The following is a 20,619-nucleotide window of genomic DNA, read 5'->3' on the forward strand; positions in this document are numbered from 1 at the left end:
TTTTTTATTGCTAGACCGTCAATCATGGAGGAAAGAAAGCGTAATTGACAAGGTTGAACAAGCAATTACTCCATTTATTATGCCTCTGCAGACCAAACCAAATAATAATTAATATGGTAGCTCTTTCTCTTGATTTGGGCACAACCGGGAAAGCCAAATTCACAACAACTCGACAGAAATGGGTCTAGATTTATGTCTAAAGAGTGTGGCATAGGGTTCCTTCACTGTTTTCTATCTCTGAGAAGCTACCATTGAACACATGAGTGAATCAATCAATTTAGGTTGTGTTTGAATAACCTATCTATAACTACTAGAACGCATGTAGGAAGATCTTATTTTAACATATTTTTCTAATTAATTTTTTTATTGATTAGAATTTATTGAAAATTATAAAATTAGAAAAAAGAATTCATTAAATATCATGTGGGATTCACAAACTTTTATGATTTTCAATAAATTTGAATCAATAACAGATATTGTCCAAAAAAGTATATCTAGAGTATGTTGATAGCATTTCTCAACTACCTATAGGATTTTAAACAAAAACAAAAGGACAAAATGCATTGAGCTTCTTCATAAACTAGAATCAATTTTATGCACCTTAATTTTTAGAGAAATTAGATTAAAAAAAAGTTTCTATAATAATTGAGCACATAAGTTAATTTTAACTTATGCAAGAAGTTTAATTCATTTTAATTTTTTATTTTCTCTTCTTATATATACTTGTAGAGAAATTTATCTAAATATAATTATATTAATTTTTTATTTATTCATTTTTATTATGATAACAAATCATAGTCCGTTACCATTGCCCATTGCTTCAAGTGACAATAGATTGATTCACCTTAAATAAGATTTTCTCATCGATGATGGGTTCTGATAACATTGGATGAGTCTCATGAAAAGAAAAATACTTGTTGAAGAATTTTTTGTCCCATTAAATGATTTTGGTAAAAAAGGGTGTATCAAAGGTCTTGGAGGAAGCAGATATAGATGCCATTGACTAAAACTACAGTGCATTACTTATCCACCAAGAAACTGTGAACGGCATATAATTTCATGAGGAAGCTCTAATCTTGCTCAACATCATTGGCATGGAACCTACAAGTGTCGATTCTAGGCAGCTTGTATAGGCTATTGCTGAATACCAAAATAGATATTACTCCAATTAACCTTGAGTTTTTTTAATTAAAATGGAAAAGAACCTTGATAAGAAGATTGGTACTCTAAACTTTGTCATATACGAAAACTTTTTGATGAATTAGTATTTGTTATTTAGCCGATGGTGTTATCAGATTATCATATCAGTATCTAATGGAGAGTGATTTAGCTGTTTGAATTACAATATGTTACTCATTGCTAATCATTGACTTCATTTTGTCCATTTTGGTGCAAAAGGGAAGGTATAACAAAAAAGATGTTTATCACTCAACTTCAATAATGTGGTGCTCCCTCACACTGTTTTGAAAATGGTATCTATGATCATCTATGTTGGTAGGTAAGGCCAGATGGACCACCAATGGGGATTTAAAACTAGAAAATTGTGTTTTTTTTCTTTTGTCTATGCTTCCCTTTTTCTTCTCCTTAATCCTCAGATTGCGCTGGTTTAAAGAGAAAAACAACCAGAATATTGTTCTTTTTTAGTGAAAAAGCGTGAAACTACAACATGTCGATGCTAGATAGCAAAAGCCACATATGCTTTGATACTTCATGCCATATTTTCACATCATTACATAGACTGTGCAATTCCAAAAGCAAGATTTAATAAGATTACCACTAAGTAAAACCCCTCAATAAATTATCCTACTACCTTTTAACATTTTTTGTAACTTATAATGTAAAGCACAATAAAACATCGATCACCCACTGTGAACACTCCAAAGCAAAAGCAAAATGAACTCTTCACTGTTATAATGATGATTCAAGCTCAAGGCTCGAAGTCCTCTTGGTCATCTTCAAACTCCTCCTGATTCTGGTAACCTTCCATGGAGTTCACATTGTTGTTGCCAAAGTAACCCCTGTTGTTGGACCAGTTCTCTGAGTTCATTCCTCTGGTTGAGCCTCCATATTGTGTTGGATGGTTGTACTTCTCAGAGTTAACGTCATAGAAGTATTTTCCACCCTCCATAAACCTCGTGTCACTCAAACCCTGCCTCTCATCATTGTAATTGTTGTTGACAGCTTTGGTTTTGTAGTACCTGTTGTTGGCAGCATCATTGTTGTTGTAGAAGTACTTCCCATTGGCAGTATTGTCGTTGTTGTAGTAATATTTGTTGTTGTTCTGATTCTCCATGGAGTTGTATCCTCCTTCAGTGTACTTTGTGTCACTCAATTCATTTTGCTTACCGAAAGCATCCTTGCTGTTGTAGAAGTAGTTGTTGTTGTTGTTCTGATTTTCCATGTTGTTGTATCCCCCTTCAGTGTGCTTTGTGTCACTCAATTCATTCTGCTTACCAAAAGCATCCTTGCCGTTGTAGAAGTAGTTGCTGTTGCTGTTCTGATTTTCCATATTGTTGTATCCTACTTCAGTGTACTTTGTGTCACTCAATTCATTCTGCTTACCAAAAGCATCCTTGCCGTTGTAGAAGTAATTGTTGTTGTTGCCATCGTTGTTGTTATTGGTGTAAGAAGTGCCTGTGAGTCTTGTTGTTTCACTCAATTCATTTTGGTTGGTGTTGTAGGCATCCTTCTTGAAGTTGTAGAAGTTGTTGTTGTTGGAGTACTTGGCAGTGTCCTCTTCAGCTGTGGTAGTTTTGTATGGCTTGTAGGTGGTGGCGGTGGTGTAGGGAGCAGCATTAGTTATTGTAGTGGTGGGAGGGTGCAGACCAGTCTCATGACCATATAGACCATAGCTGTTTTCTGTTTCTGGGGTGAAAACTGGTTGTTGTTCTGGCTTGTTTACTTGGCCTTCATTTTTGGGAACCTCAGTCTCTTTAATGTTGTTGTTGAGAGGGGTGACTTTGCTGAAGAATTGGCTGTCTCTGGCATTAACTTGGAGAGACACTAAAAGGGTTGTTAAGAATAGGAAAGGAATGAGTTTTGAGATGGGAGCCATAGGTGAGTGTGAAAGAGAGGAAGATGGAGAGGACAATGTATACCGATGAGTGGCTTTGATTGTCTAAGTTTCTTTATATAGAGGGGCTTGAACTTTTTTTTTCTTTTCTCCACTCTCAATTTTTCCACTCATCTAGTGAGACTGTGAGAGGAGGGTTTTGTGATGATTGTGGTCCCCGCACAGGGAACTTTAGGTGATTGAAATGGGCCTTTTTTTTTTCCATGGTTAGTCATATTATATTACTCTTGGCCGGACTGAGGAGTGTGAGTACTCTGCTTATTTTCTTTATGCAAAGCATCATCATTATGAATTGCAAATCTTGTTCTGCAAAAAAATCCTAGCTTTCTTGTTAACCTTATCCAAGTTGAGCTCAACATTTAATTAACTGTATCCTATTTCGTTACTTCTAAGCAAACCCATGATTGATTATAGAAGCACCATAGAATGTACAAATGCAGCTAAAAAGTGAAATAAATAATAAATGTAGAACAGAAAAAAATTGTTGTCATTGAATCAGAAACTGTTATAATAATACCCCGAGTTCATATATTAGCTAGCATAAAATAAAATTCTGGTTACACAATCCAAACAGACTAACGCGCTAACAGGATTATTTCTAATGAAAATAATTATCTTAAGAATTATTGATCAAATGATCTATTTCATTCCTTATCTTAATTTTTTTTATTCAACTTGATATTTTATCTTTTAAAAAATTCATTTTAAACTTTACTTTAATTAAAAGGTTAAAAGTAGTTCTTTTAAGATAAAATCGTCACAAAACACAATTTTTTTTTCTCTAAACATCTTCATTCAGCAAAGGCAAGGAGACCCACGAACCAGATGAAAAAAATAATCCAGAACCCAGAATAATAGCATAACTCAAAATAAGTCAAGAACCACAAATCAATAATCTTAAATCATAATCCACCCCCAATCACAAATCATAACCTCAAATCACAAATCAAGAACCCTAAATCACAAATCATAACCTCAAATCACAAATCAAGAACCCTAAATTACAAATCCCAATTCAAATCACAAATCACAACCCCAAATCACAAATTGAGTCGAAGTTGGTCATTGATTCACGATTGCAAACGCGACAAGGAGGCGTTGTGCTTTCAGTTCAACATCAAGTTGAACAACGTGGTGGACACGCAAATTGCTAATTCGCTCATAGAGGGCAAGGTCGAAAGGTAAACAAGTACATCTCGTTCGTCGACCTCCTCGCAGATCCGCGTTACTGAGGTGTAGTGTATCCGGAGAAGGAAGAAGTTCGAGAAATCCTTGTCGGCGTTGGTGACGAAGAGAACGAGGTTGGGGAATCATAGGGGTGGGAGTGGACAGAGGGAACGAAGAAGAGAATGAATGTTTACGGCGTTAATATTAAATTTAACCAAATGATTATTTTGAATCTTTTAATCAAGATAAAAGATTAAAATAGATTTTTTAAAAGATAAAATATCAAATTGAATAAAAGAATAAGATAAAAAAAAGTAAATAATTCTAATTAAATGACAACGTAAAAACATTTTTATTGACTATGTATATCTATTAAATCCATGATAAGTATCATAGGACTTTATGTAACAAAAATTAGACGCAAGAAATTGCTGCAACAAGACCTATTTTATTTATATTAAATGGCAATTTTATTCAATTATCTTTCTTGAATGATCACATTGTCTTCTAGTGTTTGTCTGTTTGATTTTAATTCGTACACTTTTTGTGCTACTCTGTTTTGTACTAAATAACATTGATGTACAAAAAATTGCTCATTGGACTAACCCAAAATCCGTCACACTGATTGTTACCCTAGTTCAAATAGCACCATAAACTTAACCTATTGATAGAAACATGTCCCAATAATCCTGCCAAAGAAAATCCCAATGTAGATTACTACCGATAGTTGGAACTTAAGTATGACTTATTTAAATGGTGGGGCAGATGATGGTGTTATGAAAAAGTTGAAGCTTGGACGATGATTAGGGCACAAGGGTAGTATGGAAAACCAGACCAATTAAGAGGAGGAAGGCCTGGCCGAGTAATTATGCGTGAATTGTGGAGTGGGTGGGTCATCAAAAACTGAAAATAATGGCATATGGTGCACACACCATGTGCCCCTCTATGCTTTGTCTAGATTATGGACTGCACCTAACCCTTTTACTACACACATGAGTGATGAGTGATGAGTGATGACTCATGATCCTTACGAACGCGTTTACTAAGTGCCCTTTTGTGAAAGTGCATCCCTCCGTTAGTCACTCTCAATTCCTTGGAACATGAAGTTAGTTCAGGGTAGGAACTAAGTTTGACTTGCATTTCTTTTTGTCTATGTTTTTAATAAAACAATATTACTGCTCCTTAAACCTTAATTTTTCAATTAGTGAAAATAAGACTTTGATAAGCATAAAAAAAGGACAAAGAAACTGAAGACTGTGGTTTAGGCTAAAGAATTTCAAGCATATGCCCTCAAAGAGGAGGACTTCAGCACTGAAATATATGTTGATCAATCGAATATTGACATAATTTCTGTCAATGAAAAATTTCCATTAAAATGCATTGTCTCCCCTTAATTCTTTAGGAAGCAATTGTTTGTGTCATGCACGCCTACCTAAGAAGCACGGACACAATATGACACAAATATGGAGTGATAAATTTAAAAAAAAATAAAAAATAAAACATGGTTGCGATGTTGCATACAATTAATAGAAAACACAAGGTATAAAATACAAGAAAAATTAATATTTTAAAATGAGTATAAAATATGTTATAATTTATTTAATTATTAAAATATTCTCAATTGAGGTCACCATCATATCATATCATTATATAATATAATTAATTTTACTTATGATTAATTTTTGTCAGTTTGAATTTCTTCAAAAAGTTCAATCTCAAGAGTTTGTTTAAGGAGATTGAATCAGTTTCACTTAATTCAACAAGCTTGAGATATTTTCGATTACATTGTATAGATGTTTTAAAAATAAAAATTATTAATTAAAATTAAGAGTATTCAAAGTATTCATGGATATTATGTGTGCACCAAATGCAATTATTTTCAGTTTTTCATGACACAGTCACCGTTTGGAAGAGTCCATGCTTCCTTGATGAGTTGATGTCAACAGGTCGGCCACGTGAAAAAAATTAGGGAGGGTGAATATGATGATGCTACTAAATTTTCGATTCTTGTCATAAAAAGGGTATGTAAGTTTGGGATCAGCTTCTAACTGATTTGGTTGCAGTAGTCAAAATGGGAAAAGAAAAATCTGAGTAGGTTGCCTAGAGGATCTTGCATGTTCTGGTTGGAAATTTCAAGTTTGAATTGAAGAAAATGAAATCTAAACCTGAATTTATTTGTTTTTTAATGGGAGAAATCATATCTTTTTTCTAGCCACTTTTTCCTCATGTAACCTCTATGGTGGTGGGTTTAACAGGAAGAGTTTGGAGTAGTATGCATGAAGTCATAGGTTTAAACCTTATAATAATTTTTTTTTATTTTAAGAATCATGCTGTAATTTATGATTGAGTAATAATGTAAAATTATAAAATTATTTTATAGATGTGTTCCCATTAAACTCATAGTTACTACTCAGTACTTAGATAAAAAGGTAATAAAAGAAATTACCAAAAAATAGAGGTAATAAAAGAAACAAGGATAAACTATCTTAAGCCAGAGAGGCGCACAAAGTGGAAATCAGAGGGAAGAACAATCTAAAAGGAGAAACTTCCATGTCATATTCGTGTGTTGAACCGTGCCTGCCTACCCCAAAGATCTATTTTTCTCTTGGTCATGACCCCCCAAGAGAGGGAGAGGGTGTACCTATAATCATCCTTGTCGATGATTTTATAAAGTAAAAGTGTAAAGTTCAATTCATCCAAAAAAAAAAAAGAAGAGGAAAAATAAAAGGAAAAGAGATTAAAGTTCAACTACTTGACTAGTCTAAAGCCCACCACAAAAAAAGAAAAGGGTAAATTGGTTACAAAGTTAAATCCTGTGCCAGATGAGGAAAGAAAACAGCATCGGCTTAGCAAAGTTTGATACATCTCTTTCAATACAGGGTAATGCAATTGACAAGATAATTGCAATCAGGTTTCAAATTTTTCTCCTTCATTATTGTGACTCATAAATTTTATGAGTTATGAATTGATATGGATTTAATTCATAAAAAATAGATTCATATTTTACAAGAATGTATATTCAATTCTTCTTAATTGATAAAAAGTAGATTCATATTTTACAATATTAACTATTAGTTTTTAACATAAGTGATCACTTTTAGCCGTCACTTTTTTATAATTTAAGTTGTTGTAATGAATCCTTTATTTGATAAATTATACGAAAACAAACAATTTCATGAAAAAAAGTAATTAACTTTTATGTAGTAAATTTTGAGTGGATAATCTCAATATGAAGTTAATTTGTACTCCAACTAATAAAATCTATTTAGATGAACCCAACTAAAGAGATACAGCCACTACTATTATTACGTATACTACTTTTAGCAATATTTTTTTGTTTAATACTTAATAAAAAATATTCTTAAATGCCTTTGGTAACATTAAAAAAAATATTATCAAATTATGAATAAATGTTATTAATATATTTTTGTGACATTTTATTAAATGTTGTATGTATTTACATGCTACTAAAATCTTTTTGTGATATTTTTAGGCTTTAGTAACATGAGTTATACACAACATCCAATAAATATTACAAAAATATATTAGTAATATTTATTCATAATTTGACGATATTTTTTTAATATTGTCAAAGATTTTTAATAACATCTTTATTAAGTGTTAGATAAAAAATATTGATATATATATATATATATATATATATATATATATGAGTGAACTTTCTCATGAACTAATTTCGACACAATACCATATAAAGGAAGTTTCTTGCCATTTTTTTAAGAGTGTGTTTGGATAGAGAATTTTAACAGAGGAAAGTAATTTATTAGAGAATTTAAATTTTTGTAATCTCATTAATAATGACACCATTAATGACAACAATATTTTTTTAATGGTTGCACATGTCATTGCATCAACTCATTTTGGTTGTCGCAATTACACTAGCATTAACTTTATGAGTGACAATCTTGTACATAATTATGGCATCATCAATGCTTAGTAGATGTTGTTGGGTAATCAACGCTTCCATAAACAAAATTACTTACACCTATAAAGAATTGTAAGAACACGCATAAAGAGTGTGTTGGATAGAAAATTTTAAATGAGAAAAGTAATTTATTAGAAAATTTAAATTTTTGTAATCTAAATTCATTGTTTGGATTTTTTTTATAAAGAATTTAAATTTTTAGAATTTTAAAACAGAATTTTAAACAACTTAAAAATGTGAAATTTCAATTTCCTTCTAAAAGGTGAGAAATTGAAATTTTCTTCTTGATAGAAGAATCTTTCAAAACGTTCGTGTATTTTCTTTATAACCTTCATCTCTCTTTCACCTGAATGTTTTCAAAAAACTTTTCTCGAACTCACAATTCTTCCCTCATACCGATGATCTTCTTCTTTAAAAAACATCGTCTGAGCTCGCAGAGCATGGATCGGGTGTGAGCATAGGGGACACGTAGAACTGCACTCATCAGTTAGGGGAGCAGTCGTCGCTACCCATGACATGACAAAGGTGCTCACCGGCGCAGAGGACTTGAGTCATGCCTTGTGTCATTGACTGAATGTTGTGGTCGGGTATAGTGATGTACGTCATCGTGTTCCAATTCCCCTACGACTCTCCATGCCACATCAATATTTTTCTCTTTGGAAGTACACTAACCATATATTTTTTTCTCTTTACATTCATTTTCTTTCACCCTCAGAATTTTAATTTTTTTTATCCAAACATAAAATTTTAAAAATAAAAGAATTTTAATTAAAGTATTTAAAATTTTTAGAATTTAAAATTTCTCACCTCATCCAAACACACTCTAAATATATGAATAAGGGTAGGAATGGAGACACATGATACTCCAATGTTACTTGATAGGGTGACAATAATATATTGGGGCTACTAGTATATATGAGAGAACCATTACATAGGCCTAAACAACATACAATTTTACCCCGTCTTATTAAATGAAATCAACATTTTTCTCTTAATTATTCCATAAAAGATTCAATAAAAATTAAGTGTAACAAGGCATTTGTAAATTACTATAGTTTTTTCCTATAAATTAAATTAATTTCAAAACTAAAATTTTTAGAATTTTAATTAATATTTCTTTATTATCAATAAAAACAATATTCAATTAATTAAACTAACTTTATTTTCGCGTAATCATGTAGGAAATTCCAGTCTCTTGTAATGAACATATATGACAAATTATTCTTTCTAAAAGAGTGACAAAAGAAAATTCACCTGGCATTTTTTTTTCATATCATATAAGAGTGATTTGAAGTACGTTATTTTTTCATTAAACTTTTTTTTTTATCTTGTCCATAGGTTCTTTTTTGAGGAGGTAAACCTGAGGAGACTTGTATTCACTCCCTTTTTAAGAATTATTATTTATTTATTTTTTGCAAAGATTCAAGACAGAGACCTTTCATTGAGTACCCATGTACACACTACCACACTCTGCACCTTACGGATCAACTTGGCGGCCACTGTCCAACGCCCTTGGTTTCTTTTAAAAATATATGAAATCATAAAATGACACATCGAAATGTTGCAAGCAATAAATCAGCATAAAATCAGGTAACAAGGATTGAATGTGCGCCCCATGCAGTACAGATGTGTGTTTTTATTTTTATTTTTATTTTGAGTGTTATTATCTTTCGTAGTGGAAAATTAATGTAGTAGTTTGATGTGGAGGAATTCACTTCAGAGTGCAACATAAGCTTATCTCTTTTCCTTAATTTTGTTTTTTTAGTATTATTAACTATTATTTTTAGGTATTAGTTTAAGAATTAAAATGAAAAATATTTATTATATAAATTATATAAGAGAAAAAAAATCATAAATAACATAATTTTTCGTCTCTTAATAAAAAATAATTTTATTTTAAATTTCTTAATCAGTATTTTTATTCTTAAGAGACTTGTTAGCATTTTTCTTTTAATTTACCCTTTATTCTTCTAGGATGAAGAGAAGTAGAATGCGCAATTGGCGGAACTTTGATTACTTTCTGCGATCTTTCCAAATGGAATGAATTATAAAAAGAAAAAAAAAAACATATGAAGGCCGGTGGAAGAGAAGGTGAAGTCAAAGAGGAAGTACTCCTCCGCTCCCTCTCATTTCACAAGACTTTGACAAGGAGGCATGCAGAGATACAATATTTTATTTTAAGGTATGAAAGTTTGCATTTAATTTAATAGGATAATATTATTTAATTGAAATTCTTTTTGTCAAAACTTTTGTTGGAGCACTCACCCAAAAACTTTTGTTAGAATGAATTCACATTGTTTGTCTCTCAAGTAATCAACACCCATTTCGCCTATTCAACAATCGTCCTTAAATCTTAACAAATTTAGAATGAATTATGTGAAAATATTTTTAGCAAAATATTTTTTATAACATATTAGGAAATGTCTAACATATTTAAAAAACACAACAATCTATCAAATATGTTAAATCTTATTGATTCTATAACGTATGATTACTTAAATAAATTGTTTATCTTAAATTTTTGTATCCCACAACATTATACAGATTTAAGAATTTTACACAAAAATTCATTCTAATGTAAGGTTACTAAAGTGTAAACTTATTTGTTATAGATCGTGGAAACATCTGACCATTTATTTCTTAGATGCAATTTTGTTTCCCAAAGTTGGATTCTAAACTCCAATGTTGCCTGGACAGATCTTCTATTTTGGCTATCTTAGATTTTATGCAGGTTAAATGCTCCCAGCAACTTAATGATGTGAAGATGACAACAATTACCAACCATTGAGGAATTCAACAAGCTGAAAGCGTTTAATGTCAACTGTCATCCTAGGAAAACCCCCATCATCAAACAAGTCTCTTGGAAGCCTCCAATTTTTTGGTGGGTGAAATGCAACACGGATGGGTATGATAAAGGGTCCCCTGGCATGGCCGGATGTGAAGGTATTTATATGCAGAGCTTTTGGCTGCTGCCAAAGCTATTGAAATAGCCTATAAGGGTTGCAAGAATCTATGGTTGGAATGCGATTCTCAATTAGTGGTCCTAGCCTTTAAGGATGTCAAGATAGTCACATGGTAGATTGTGGAAAAATGCAGTTTGGCTCACCAAATCAATGAACTTCGTTGTGGGTTATATTTATTGTGAAGATAACTCATTTGCAAAAGGACTTGTCTCACATGCGAGTATCATATAGGTGTTGGAATTTTTAATTAACCTTGTAAAATATCAAATGAGCACCAAAACACGGTATATCAGATTATCAAGAGGTTTTAAGGGATATCTGAATTTATAGAGCTTGATCAACACATAACGAAATCCTACAGCGATCACGAACAATTGGTTTAATGACCTTCCTCAACCAAATCACCTTCTTCCTTATGGGACCTTCCTTTTCTCTTCAAATGAGGAAATGAGAAATTATTTCTTGATTTGGTGTATTGGGGACCATAATCATGTCTTAGGTTTTAACTTATTAGGATTCTCATTATCCCTTAATGGGCCAAACTGGTTTTCACTCATTAAGCTCATATCAATTTTCTGTTGGCAGTCTAATGAGCTCATTGAATTAGATCACTTTATATTGAACCCATCTAAATGTAAATAATTAATATAAATGTTATAATATAATATGTAATCCATATTAATTAATTAGAAATTATAAAATTCCTAACAATCTCCCACTTAGACTTCATATTAACCTTAGACATTTATATCACAAAATTCTTTAGGTGCGCAACCGTATGTTATTTACTTTTAGATTTCTTTTATGCAATTTGATCTATCTCATATAGCAACAGGAAATCACTCAGTTTTTATCACAATTTAGCGTGACTAAGCCACAACAATCACCACTGTTACTCATACTTGATGACAGAGATCAAATATGGATAAGCGGCATGGAAATTACATATAATATGATCTTAATCGTGTTTATTTTCAACTATTCCAAACTTTATTCTTTATAGAGATCAATACAAATATTGCATACAAAACAAGCTCAAAATAGAATGAGAAATATCAACTTTATTTCTGCAGAAAATCCAAACAATACAAATATCTGGAAAACATAAGATATAAAATATAAATGAGACTCTCACTAAACTAAGGTACTGTTAAAAACTATACCCATATGAGCAGTGTGCTCATGAAAAACTCTAGGTACCAAACCTTTAGTAAGTGGGTCAGCTAGCATGGAATCAGTCCCTATATGTTCTTTGGAAATCTGCCTATTCTAAACTCTTTCCTTCACAACCAGAAACTTGATGTCAATGAATTTTGACTTGGTTGTACTCCTATTGTTGTTGGATTAAAGAACTGCAAAGTTATTGTCACAATAAATTTTCAATGGTCTTTCAATGCCATCGACCACACGCAAACTAGTGACAAAATTTCGCAGTCATATCCCGTGATTAGATGCCTTAAAACAAGCAATGAATTCCACAGTCATGGTTGAAGAAGCTACAAGAGTCTATTTAGCAGACTTCCAAGAGATAGCTCCTCCAGCCAACATATATATGTATATAGAAGTGAAGCGTTTGCTGTCTTGACATCCAGCAAAATCAGAGTCTGAATATTCGATAATCTCCAAATTGTCATATTTCTGATAAGTGAGCATGTAGCCTTTTGTTCTCTTCAAGTAACACATTACACATTTCACTGCCTTCCAATGCTGCAATCCTAGATTACTCAAGTATCTGCCTAGAACTCCTACGACAAATGCTATGTTGGGACGAGTATAAACTTGAGCATACATCAGACTTCATACTGCTGACGCATAGGGAATCTTCTGCATCTCAGTTCTTTCAAGGTCATTATTGGGGCATTGTTTGAGATTGAATTTGTCTCATTTAGCTATTGGGGTATCTCATGGTTTACTGTCTTTCATGCCGAATCTATCAAGTACTTTATCGATATAACTCTCTTGTGACAACCTTAGGATACCTTGAGAGCAATCTCGTAGTATCTTAATACCTAACATAAGTGAAGCTTTCCCAAGATCTTTCATTTCAATTTTTTTTGTTAGAAATCTCTTGGTCTCTTGTAAGAAGTCTATATCTCTGCTAGCAAGCAATATATCATCGACATATAATACCTAGAATATGTATTTACTCCCACTGAACTTATGATATACACAATCATCAACTACATTTGCCTCGAAACCATATGAGGTAATGACTTGATGGAACTTGTAATACCATTGACGGGAAGCTTGTTTGAGACCATAGATGGATTTCTTTAGTTTGCATACCATGGACTTTGAGTCACCTAACACAAAGTTTTCTGGTTGCACCATATAAATCGTTTCTTCAATGTCACCATTTAGAAACACAGCCTTGACATCCATTTGATGTAGCTCTAAGTCAAAATGAGCTACCAGTGTCATTATAGTTCTAAAAGAATCCTTTGAAGATACTAGAGAAAAGGTTTCTTTATAGTCAATGCCTTCCTTCTGAGTAAAGCCTTTAGCAATTAGACGAGCCTTATATCTCTCGATATTACCCTTTGAATCCTTCTTGGTTTTAAATATCCATTTATAACTAATAGGTTTCACACCTTCGGGCAATTTGACTAGATCCCAAACTTCATTGTCTTTCATAGACTTCATCTCATCCTTCATGGCGTCAATTCATTTTTGAGAATTAGAACTGGGCATAGCTTGACAGAAGTTGATTGGATCATCCTCTGTTAAACCAACGTCATCCTCATGTTCTTGGAGAAATATAATATAATCATTTGAGATTGCACTTCTCCTCTCTCTAATGGATCTCCTTAATGGAACTTCTTGAGGTTGCTCTAAAGGTATTTGAGGGAGAACCTCATTGTTGTTTTGTTTTGGAACAATGTCAATAGTTTGAACATTGTCTTCTATTACTGGAGTTGTCTCTTGAACAGTAATAGGTACGAGGACTTGATCACTGTAAATAACAGGTTCTTCCTCAAAGACAACATTCCTTATGTTCTCTTCCTTCCCAAACTCAACTTCTTCAAGAAATTTCGCATTTCCCGTCTCGAAAAAGGATCTTAAGGTGGGATTGTAAAATTTATAGCCTCGAGAGCGTTCAACATAGCCAACAAAATAACAGCTAATTATTCTTGAGTCCAGCTTTCTTTCATGCGGCCTATAAGGCCATGCCTCAGTCGGACAACCCCAAATGTGCAAATGTTTAATGCTTGGCCTTTTACCAATCCAAAGTTCATAAGGGGTTTTGTTAAATGCTTTACTTGACACCCTATTAAGGATGTAAACTGCGGTCTTTAAGGCTTCTCCCCAAAGTGACTCTGGCAAAGAGGAATGACTAATCATACTTCTCACCATATCCTTAAGAGTTTAGTTTCTTCGTTCTGCTACACCATTCATGCTAGGTTTGCCCGGCATAGTGTATTGCGGAACAATTCCACACTCTTTGAGGAAAAGCGCAAAAGGTCCTAGACGTTGTTCTCTTGATCCATCATATTTGTCAAAGTACACACCACCACGGTCAGATTTGACAGCCTTAATTTTCTTTCCAAGTTGAAGTTCAACCTCAGCCTTAAATGTCTTAAAAATGTCTAGGGATTGGAATTTCTCATGTATCAAATATAGGTAACCGTATATAGAATAGTCATCTATGAACATAATGAAATATTGTTGTCCATTCCAAGAAGTTGTAGGAAAAGGACCACAAATGTCTGTATGCACTAGTTCTAAGACGTCTTTAGCTCTTTCGGTACCTAATTTTCATATGTTTGTTCGTTTTCCCTTTATGCATTCAACACAGACCTCAAAGTCCGATAAATCCAAAGGGTCAAAAATTTCATCCAACACAAGTCTCTGAATTCTCTGTTTAGAGATATGGCCTAAACGCTTATGTCATAAGGTGGCTGAATTCTCATTCAACTTTCATTTTGTACCACGTGAACTTATTTGCAGTATTTCATTATAGGAACTAACAACATCAAGCATGTAAAGATTATCAATTAAAAAACCAGAACCAACCATATTTGAATTTTGGTAGAGACTAATTTTATTATTTCCAAATGAACAAGAAAATCCAAATTTGTCCAAACTAGAAATAGAAATCAAATTCCGTCTAAAAGACGGTACAACAAAAGTCTCAAACAAATCCAAATAAATTCCAATTTTTAACTGTAATTTAAAAGTTTCAATAGCTTCCACTGCAACCTTCTTGCCATCACCCACAAAGATGAACCTTTCATCATCACTTGACGGTCGGCTCCACAGACAACCCTGCATAGTCATACTTATGTGAGTAGTAGCACCAGAATCTACCCACCAAGTATCTTTAGGTACAAAAGCCAAATTAACTTCAGAACAAACTAGAGTAAGAAATTTACCTTTCTTCACACACCATGCGACATACTTGGGACACTATTACTTCATGTGTCCCGACTTCTTATAGAAGTAACAGGTAAATTCTTCATCCTTCTTTTGTTTCTTTTGCTGAGAAGTCCCTTCCGTAACACCCTTAGTCTTCTTTCTTTTCTTATTCTGAGAGGTCGAAGTCAAGTGAGCACTTTCAGTCCTATCTCTCTGCAGCCTCTCCTCCTCTTGCACACAATGAGATATAAGCTCATTGAGGGACCATTTGTCCTTCTGAGTGTTATAGCTCACTTTGAATTGCCCAAAGTGTGCAGGAAGTGAGATCAAAACCAAGTGCACGAGCAGGTCTTCACCAAGCTGTAACTTAAGTGACTTGAGTTTCAATGCGAGATTGGACATCTCCATAATGTAATCCCTTATGTTCCCTTTGCCTTTATACTTCATGGAGATGAGTTTAGCCAAAAGGTTACTCGTCTCCGCTTTTTCATTTTTGGAAAAGTATTGCTCAATTTTCTCAAGGAATTTCTTTGCACTTTGAGCCTCAAAAATAGAGTCCCAAACCGCCTCTAGAATAGAGTGCTTCGTGATTATAAGGCACATTCGGTTAAACCGATCTCACTTCTCAATTTTTACCTCATTAGAGGTTTCTAGAGTGGAAATGGGTCGTTCCGTCCTCAGTGCCAAGTCCAAATCCATACAGCCAAGAACAATTTCTACGGCTTCCTTCCAGACCTTAAAATTTGTCCCATTCAGCATTGATATGAAATTCACTTGGACAGTAACATTTGCAACACTGACAATATTAACTAAACAAAGAATAAAAATTAATAACATGTTCACAAATAATCAAGCAAGTCATATAAAGTATATACAACAAGACATGCAAATATTTCTCATAACAGATCCATCAGAAGATACCCAACACAACATTAATTCTAGTCTTTGGATAGAGAAATTAATTTGTAATCGATACTCTCAATGCAATGATCAAATATTGACAATTAGTTCTGTCAAATAATAGTCTTTTTTTTAACCGACTATTATTCTCATGAAAAAAAACTTTATAATTGTCCCATATTTATCATCGCATGTATGTTATTATTTGGCCAAATTGTGTCTTCCTTTGGGCCGAGCACAATTTACATAAATAATTTCATACTAACATCAATGCAATTTAGTTAAATCAATTTACATAATATAGGTTGCTTTGGCAACATAATGGTTCAATCAATTTAATTAAAATTACCGGACACACAAATAAATGGAAAGGATCCGTAATGGTTAAATTTGCACTCACTTATGATAGCAGTAAATATTTGAAAACAACATCATGGTAAACTAATTACGCATCCAAAATGAACATACCACGGTACTATCAAAAATTTATACTAGCCACAAGAATATCATAAACTATCAGCCTATCACTAATTCATGAAGGAAAAACAGTTGAAAAAAAATATTTATATAAGACAAAAAACCATTGCCTTATTACTGATTCATATAAATAATATATATATATATATATATATATATATATATATATATATGAAATTGTGTCACGTACAAAACATCATGATAATGACATACATATAGATTCACAAATCGCACACAATGATCTTATATAAAAATATAAGTCCATGAGGCTTTATATTCGACGTAAAGAGTTTTCGAAAACCTTATATGTATAAAACAAAAAAAATCTTTCTTGCTCACAAAATATATATTGTTCAAGAAAATCAACGCCGGATACGTAGAACCTTTATCCCAAATAGAATAATATGTAAGTACACGCGACACAAACAAAAACTGTGTACAAACTCGTAAAATTCAGAGGCCTTTTATTCATTTGAAAAAAAAGAAAAACTTTACGACCATGACACAAAAATTTATGGGTTTTACAATTTTATTGATCGAAATAGTTTCTCCCCAAAATAAAATTAGGATTCATATAACTAAAATGATCAAGATATAATACATATAAAAATAACTTTAAATCCTAATAATCTAACAGTAATGGTGGCATACCACTTGTTGGAATTTTTAATAAACCTTATAAAATATCAAATGAGCATCAAAACACATTACGTCAGATTATCAAGAGGTTTTAAGGAATACCTGGATCCATAGAGCTTGATCAACACGTAACGGAATCTTACAGCGGTCACGAACAATTGGTTCAATGACATTCTTCAACCAAATCATCTTCTTCTTTATGGGACCTTCTTTTTCTCTTCACATGGAGAGAGGAGAAACTATTTTTTGATTTTGTGTATTGGGGACCATAATCATGCCTTACGTTTTAACCTATTAGGATTCTCATTATCCTTTAATAGGTCAAACTAGTTTCTGCTTATTAAGCCCATATAAATTTTTTATTGATAGTCTAATGGACTCATTGAATTAGATCACTTTATATTGAACCCATCTAAATGTAAATAACTAATATAAATGATATAATATAATATGTAACTCATATTAATTAATTAGGAATTATGAAATTCCTAACCATAGGATTTTTGTTGGTGAGATTTTAGCCGCTCCATTCTCACTTCCTTTTTTGTACAGGATAGAAATTTTCTTCCCTGTTACATATTCAGGTAGAGTTTCGCTTTATCCTCTCGTGGGTTTGGTGCATCCCCCACCCCCATGATCGTCCTATTTCTTTTGCTTTGGTTATTAATATATTTGGCCTTTGTTGTTCTTGCCTTTTGCTTGTTGTGGTGTCTATTTAGTTGAGATTACAACAAGTACTTGACCTCAACTTAATACTTGATTTGCTTTTAAAAAAACTTAATTCTTCTTGTTTTCTACTGATTATTGGTCTGAAAGGTATTCTTTATTGATAAAAATAGTTAAAAGTTATTTATATTTGATTATTACTCATGCATTCGTTAATATTATTATTTAAATCAAACATTTTTTTATATTTTAAACTAATGTGATTGAGAAATCATACTTTCGTGTATTTACGTAAAATTTCCTTAATTTACATACTAGTTACGGTATGCACCTTCAGAAACTAAAATGTTAGATTATTTTTGTACAGAAAACAGTTAACCGTAAAAACTCAGTTACATCTGTCCCCAACCACCAATAAAAAATAATATGTTCTCCGAGCAAAAGTCAGAAAAAAAAAATTGTCACTATAAAGATCAGTGTGGTGGACATTCCCGTTTGTAATAAAAAAAAAAAATTGTCTGCTCAGCTATCAATATGATGATGTGAGTAACATCCAGGCACTAATTACTGGAAAGATAATTAGAGTAGAAGCCTGAAAACTTGTACGTTTGATCAAAGGATGATAGAAAAAAGTTATAAGATTTGCTAACATCTTCAAATTAATCACCCATGACTTTGAATTGCACAAATAAATTGAAATGAAATTTTGCCCGGAATGAAACTAAGACTATTCATTTCTCTTCCAAAAAAGTTCATTCAGAGCCCAACAATTTTTATTTTTTTATGAAGAAACGCCTTTTCCCAATTGGCTTTGATGTCACTTTTTCCTTTGGTTATCTTATACTGTTAAGCTTAAAGGTAATAACTCCCCTCACTGGAAATGATTCAAAACATAAAAAATATTGGAATGAATAGTGTATTTCAACAAACTTGGTTTCCTCATGAAAAATATTTTCAGTTACCTTCTCCAAACTTCTAAACTCTTCCAAAGTTTCCTCCTCACTGTACCTTGGCTTTCTTGATGCCCTAGGAAAATCTCAGGACTATGTATAGATGATCTTCAATTTATGCTTCAGTAAATCTTACAGTCGCAGATAACAAATCAATTTGTATATTAAAGAAGCTAGATAATAGTAAAAATAATAAACAATGGCCTAGATATAATCCTGTTCAACTTGTGAAGTAACCTTTTCCATCCTTTATTCAGCATATTCTGGATTAGATTCTAAAATATGGAGATCGAAGTTGTTCCTTCTCAAGATATAGCCCAAACATACTAGGCACATGCCTATTTCTAAAATCATTTGAACTTCAATTAATTTCAGAAAATAAAATGCTATAAATACTTGCATTTGAATGACAAACTAGAAAAACCTCTTCCTCCGGAGCCTAAGTTGTTTCTCAGCATGCTGTGAATCAGCCAGCAAGAAAGATTAATACATGATTATCAAATCATCTATGAGAAAGGAATTTTATCTTTCCAATTATGTACAACGATACTGCATAAGAAGAAAACACTAACTGCAAATTGATTTTTTTTTCTCATAACAGTAGTTCAATAAGACCAAATAAGTGTAATAGGAACCACAGCCTAATCAATAACATTTTTTCTTATAATCAAAGTATTCCTCGGTCGAAAAAGTCAAAAATTAATTGTTCAAGATCAATAACAAATCTACAAATACTCTTTTTTCCCTTCTCTTACCACCCACCTTTTGGATCACCATTTTTTAGTGAAAATGTTTTTACCTTCGAGATGAATAATAGTTTTATTTTGAGTCTTACTATTCAATACCTCAAGGGCATTGATTAAGGAATTAAAATATATATATATATTTATTGTGTAAATCCTAAAAGAATGTAAAAAAGATAATGACCAACACAATTTTCTGTTTCCCAATACAAATATTTTTATTTTAAGTTTCTTAACCAATTTTCTTAGGACACTATTAGCATTTGTTTTTTATTTATTTTTATAATCAGACTATTTTCCAATCGAAAGTAAAAAATTAATCCTTCGAGATCAATAATAAATCGACAAGTACTATTTTTTCTCTTCTCTTACCACCACCACCTTTTGGATCACCATTTGTTTAGTGAAACTGTATGTAATCCACAATCTACACTGAATAATAACCACACCACCACTTGGTCTCCTTCATGTTTATTCCTTTGCTTTAACCTCTGAACTTTGCTCCTCTTTTCTCACTTGTGCCGACCCACTATTTTCTTTTCCAACGTGCAGACGAATAACATTGTTTAAAAGATTCGAAAGACTTGGAAATGGCATTTTTCTTAGGTGAGGAAAAAGCCATCAATTGTTAAGGTCAACTACAAATACAAAATTCAAAGAAAAATATGCTGCTATAAAAAAGACCAACCACTGAAGCTCAACAGCATTTTGACTCAAATGGTTGTTTGAAAATTGTTTC

The 20,619-nt window shown here is 32.4% G+C and overlaps 1 protein-coding gene across 1 annotated transcript; it reads right to left on the reverse strand.

Annotated features, from left to right (window-relative positions):
- Nucleotides 1-1,680: 1,680 nt before the first annotated feature.
- On the reverse strand, nt 1,681-4,459 carry LOC100793818 (protein E6). Its single transcript, XM_003529300.5, has one exon. It carries the CDS (start codon nt 3,053-3,055, stop codon nt 1,928-1,930), a length of 1,128 nt encoding a protein of 375 aa, XP_003529348.3. The 5' UTR covers nt 3,056-4,459; the 3' UTR covers nt 1,681-1,927.
- Between the last annotated feature and the right edge of the window lie 16,160 nt (nt 4,460-20,619).

Source organism: Glycine max, chromosome 7 (genome assembly GCF_000004515.6).
Source record: "Glycine max cultivar Williams 82 chromosome 7, Glycine_max_v4.0, whole genome shotgun sequence".
NCBI classification, from domain to species: Eukaryota; Viridiplantae; Streptophyta; class Magnoliopsida; order Fabales; family Fabaceae; genus Glycine; species Glycine max.